Below are 4,863 nucleotides of genomic sequence, written 5' to 3'. Positions count from 1 at the left end.
CCCCCCCCACACACACAGCCAAAGCACATACGCTGTGAGTCTAATCATTCGCGTGACTTCTACGCGGAGTGCCACTGCTGCGGCTACTGCTGCGACTGCCGCCGCCTTCCTGCTGCACCTCCACTGCGTCCCCGCCCTTATCCTCATTCTTCTCACCCTCGTCATCGCTGTAGTCAAGGCACGGCGCGTACTCGATCGCAAGCATGCGTGCCACCGCCCCATCGAGCTCCTCGTCGCGCTGCCGCTGATCCGCCAGCCACTTCTCAACGTCCTCGATCGACCTGTGCGTCTCCACCGCAATCGCGTTGGCGTTGATGTCACGGTGCAGCACAAATGCCTGCGGTGAGGCGCGATACTCGCGGCGGGTGTGTGGGTGTCGGTACACAGGGCTGCCGTGCGGCGGGCGAAAGTAGTACAGTCCATTGGACGTGCTGAGGTTGCATGTCCAGCCGCGCGGAAGCGGTGGGAATGGGTGGCCACGTGCTCGGTATTCATGCAGCTTGGTAAGTCTGCGCTGCAACTGCGCGGGGCTCGGCGAGCGGCTGCGAGTACGCTTGTGTGAGTGGCGGTGGTGGTGGCGGCCACCACTGCGGCTGCTGCTGCTGCGGCGGTGACGACGGTTGGACTTACCGCTGCCACCGCCAGCGCTGGGACACTGTAAGCCCCGTCGCCCAGCACCACCACCGACGCGGTACGTGACCTTCAGCAATGCCAACGTAGCCAGGTCCAGTGCCTCCACACGCATACGTTGGTCCTTCAGCCACCTCTCCGCCCGCTCCTCCGTGATGGCAGCGCTCGTCTCATGCGGGGCATCTCCCGCTGTCGCACCGGTGCCGTACTGGCTGTTAGCATGGGTGAGAACCTCAGCGAGTGTGACGGTAACCCCAGGCTCTCGCAAGAATGCCTGCGGAGCCACCATGAACTCTGTAGCATCTGTCGGGTGCTTGTACGTCGCAGAGCCCTTGGGGTTCTTAAAGTAGTAGTGCCCATACGAGCGACTGAGGGCGCTTGTCCACCCCGTTGGCAGTGGTGTAAAAGGCTCACCGAACTGAGGGTAGTTGCGCATCGCCGCTGTCCATTCCGCCTGCCACCCGCTCGATGAGTCGGAATGACGCCCATCAGTCCCTTGCTGTTGCTGCTGCTTTTTGTAGGTGTGATAGCTCGATGAGGCACCAAGGATTGCTGTGGGAAAATGCTGCTGCTGCTGCTGGTGCTGCTGGTTCTGAAATTTAGCGGGCGGTGTTTCTTGTGACAGCTTCTCTTCCACCGTTTTGTACCTCTTAACAGGAGATGGGGCTGCGAAATATGCGTCGCGGAGGCATGTATAAGCTTCCACCGACCCAAGTTCACGCAGCGCCATTTCAACGAGGTGCATCGCGTCCTTTTCATGCAACACTGACGGCCTGCCACTGTCGCTGTCCACGCTTAGAATCTTCTGCTCCATCAGGCGTATAAAGCCACCACACACACGCGCCGTCTCGTTGCTTAGCACCGGGCTTACTTGGCTCTTGGAGAAGACTGCTGTCACAAAACCGTAGTGACTGCGTGTGAGGCAGGGCTGCGGTGCGAACAGCAATTCCACAAACTCTGTGCCACTGAAGAGGTTGGCGTTAAGATACAGGCGCAACAGCGAGCGGTGAATAGCCCCATCAGCATACCACAACGAAGGCGTTGATGCACAGATAGCACTAAACTGTCGCTGCTGCTTCTGCTGCTGCTCTTCATCCAACGTTTCCTGCTGCTCCACCGCTTTCACCGTCCGCGCAAACTCGGACAGCGCACCGGTGGCCTCGAGATGCGTTCTCACGGCTTCCTGCTGCTCGCGCGACATCGCCGTCAGTAATATATCCATAACGTTGCTCGCCTGCGATGTAAGCCGCCATGCTACCGAAGAGTTTGCCACCGCCGCAGTGTGCTCAGCCGCCCCATCGGCAGCGACAGCCTTGTACTGGATGTGGGCGTGCAGCCACGCGGCGAGTGCCCCCCAGTGGCGGAGAATGCGTTGCACAAGTGGGTTCGCCGCGGACACCTCTGCGCGGAGGGCGGCTGCACCGACTGACTGCACGACGCCTGTATCCAGAAGGAATGGCAGTATGTAGCGTGCCAGGAGGGGGAGAAACTCCTCCGACGCGTGCGTTACGAGCTCCGACGCGAGTTCTATCCCTTCACTGGTGAGAAGCAAGTAGGGAAGGAGCGCTGGCAGCAGCTGCACATGCTGGGTTTGTGTTCCGTCACCATTCGAGCTGCTTTCCTGCAGCACCAGTGGCACCCAGTCGTGCGCCTCGCTCTGCCGCACGCCGCGAAGACGCGTAAGAAGAGCGGCGATGATGCGGCGGCGGCTCCCCGTCAGCGCGTCGTCGTCGCTCGCAATCACAGCCTTGAGACCGCTGAGCTGCTCCCTGACAAACGCCATTGTGTCCTCCAACTCCGGGCTCAGAAACGGCACTGTGGCGCTGCACGGAACGTGGTGAAAAAGCGCATCCGAAGACGACGCATCGGTACTCTCGGTGGCAGCTGCTGTTGTTGTACCTGTAGCTCCCCCTTCGCCGCCGTCGCCTTCTGCAGGGAAGGCAATCTGCAGCAATTCTTCCAGCTTGTCAGCCCACTCATTCGCCTGCTCCTCGGTTATTTTCGGTGATGGCAATGGCACACTCATCGTGATTGGAGGCGCAAGAACACCCAAACTTCTGCCACTGCCGTCGCCGAAAGATGGGTGAAAGGGGGCACCACTATACACAGGCTGTCCTAAAATAGAGGGAGCGGCATTCACATTCATCCCCAGATGCTGCTGCTGCTGCATCTGCGGCAGTGGCATGTACGGAGGGGCGCCATACAGAGGCAAGGAAGGCGCAGCGGGGTAAAAGCTACCACCAGCACTACCACAATCACCAATAACCTGCCCACCTCCGAGGTTCCAATACATCGACTGCGAGTACTGCTGTTGCTGCGCCATTGCTGATGTCGATGTGATTTCCCCTTCATTTCCACGTTCAGGAAGTGTGCTGGAGCTATTATCATCAACGAGCTCCGGATACTTTATATCCGATCTTTTTTCTGATGCGTGCATCTCCGTCATTGCCATGCCATAGAGTGGTGGTGCTCTTATCCCAATTTGCGGTCCGCGTATTGGCGGTGGGGCCTGCCATCCGCCCACCTGCGGAACGTCCTTGCCGTAGTACGGTGGCTGGGAGAGAATTAGTTGTTGTTGCTGCTGCTGCTGCTGTATGGCAAAAGGCTGCACGTATGGCATAGAGAGGGCGGGTGGTACTGCCCCTGGTTGAAGCTGATCGAATCGCACTCCCAGCGGAGCACCACCAGCATACACCTGTTGCACTTGCTGCTGCTGCTGCTGTTGTTGTTTTTGTTGTTGTTTCTCTGTGTTTGCGTTGTGAAGGACCTCTATGATGCCATCATCAACAAGCTCAAGACTCGCCTTCTGCGGCTCTGTCTCCTTGTCGAGTCCCTCAAAGATGTCAATCTCTTCTTTTGCGTTGCTTGCCCACGCCATCGCGTTGCTCTCCACCGCGCGCCCTCCTGATTTCTCCACATCGCTTCCGTCCTCTTCCATGTTGCCACCATCATCGTTGTCGTCAACGTCACCACCAGAGACGGAGTTGTCACCATCCTCGCTGTAGTTGCCGCCACGCGATTGCCGCTCCCGCCCCTGCCGCCGTCCTTGCTGCTGCTCCTGCTGCTGCTGGTGCCGCCCCACCCCGCGGCTCACAAACTCGTGCGGGCAGTCCGCCATCGTGAGGAGCACACCGAGACGCTCAAACAGCGTGTGCTGCACAAGGAAGGAGCAGAAGGGATTCCAAAGCCACGCGTGCACCACCTCCGCGCCTTCCACCGCAACGTAGAACACACCGGGCTCGTAGCCGGGCACAACATTCACGCCCAGTGGTGGCCGCTCCGGCTGCAGCAGCGACGCCACCTCCTCCGCTGTGATGCCGGTGCCACCGTGGAGCGTCATGTAGTAATCCGTCACGCGGAACGTCGCACACGCTGTTGTTGCCGCTGCGGCTTCCAACGGGGCGCCAAAACCTGCGCGGAGGCCGACCTTAGTGAACTCCTCCAACACACGCGTCGCCAGTCGAACATCCCGGCCAAACGTCACAACAAGTTGCGAGAGCTCTGTTCCGAGCTTCACAAAGCGCAGCGACGTTATGGCTGTCGACGCGCCCTGGTACGCGAGAAGATCAATGACGTACTTGACAAGACTCTTAGAGTACTCTGCCACCGTCATCCCCTCCGGCACACCGCTGTCGAGCAGCAGCACAACGCACGGCGATGACGCCTGCTGAATTGGCTCTGGCGCGGACGGCGTCAAGTGCAGCTCTGCGATAGAGGCGGGAAGCACAGTGCGCACGCGCCGCCACTGCGGCGGCACAGTGATGCGGCTGCACAAGATCTTGTTGCGGCAGTACTGCAGCACTTCCTCCGCCGACGCTTCCTCTGAGAATTGCCCACCAGCCTGCTGCTGTTGCAGCGACGCGGCGTCAGCTGTCTGTGTGGGTGCGTAATTGCCCTCTTCCAGAGCGACGCTGTTGTCTGGCGCAGTGTAGGTGTCGACGCCGCCCTCACTGGCGGGCATGCCTTGCTGCTCTACATCGTCGTTCCCAGAGAGCTGCTGCTGCTGTTGTTGTGGCCGTCTGAATGTGTACATCCCCTACACAGAGAATACAGGTGCGTATACTCAAGAAGAGGAACCAGGAGGAAAACAAAAGTGTTGAGAGGAGAATGAGCCACTTCCCAGGACAACACGGCTAAGAAACCGAATCCCTTCCTCAGAAAGCGACGGGGAATAGGGAGAGATTTGAATTTATCGGCTCCAGATATTCTGCACACCTCCGTGTTACCCTCCCG

At 59.4% G+C, this 4,863-nt stretch overlaps 1 protein-coding gene across 1 annotated transcript; it reads right to left on the bottom strand.

The window, feature by feature from the left end:
- Positions 1–40: 40 nt before the first annotated feature.
- Positions 41–4,663, bottom strand: DQ04_03911020 (hypothetical protein; the record flags this gene model as incomplete). The annotated part of the gene is made up of 1 exon (XM_009313192.1): positions 41–4,663. The coding sequence occupies one exon, from the start codon at positions 4,661–4,663 to the stop codon at positions 41–43; it is 4,623 nt and encodes a 1,540-aa protein (XP_009311467.1).
- Positions 4,664–4,863: the final 200 nt, after the last annotated feature.

This window comes from Trypanosoma grayi (assembly GCF_000691245.1).
Source record: "Trypanosoma grayi strain ANR4 Tgr_391_V1, whole genome shotgun sequence".
Classification (NCBI taxonomy): Eukaryota; Euglenozoa; class Kinetoplastea; order Trypanosomatida; family Trypanosomatidae; genus Trypanosoma; species Trypanosoma grayi.
This window is presented reverse-complemented; position numbering and strand designations above follow the sequence as displayed.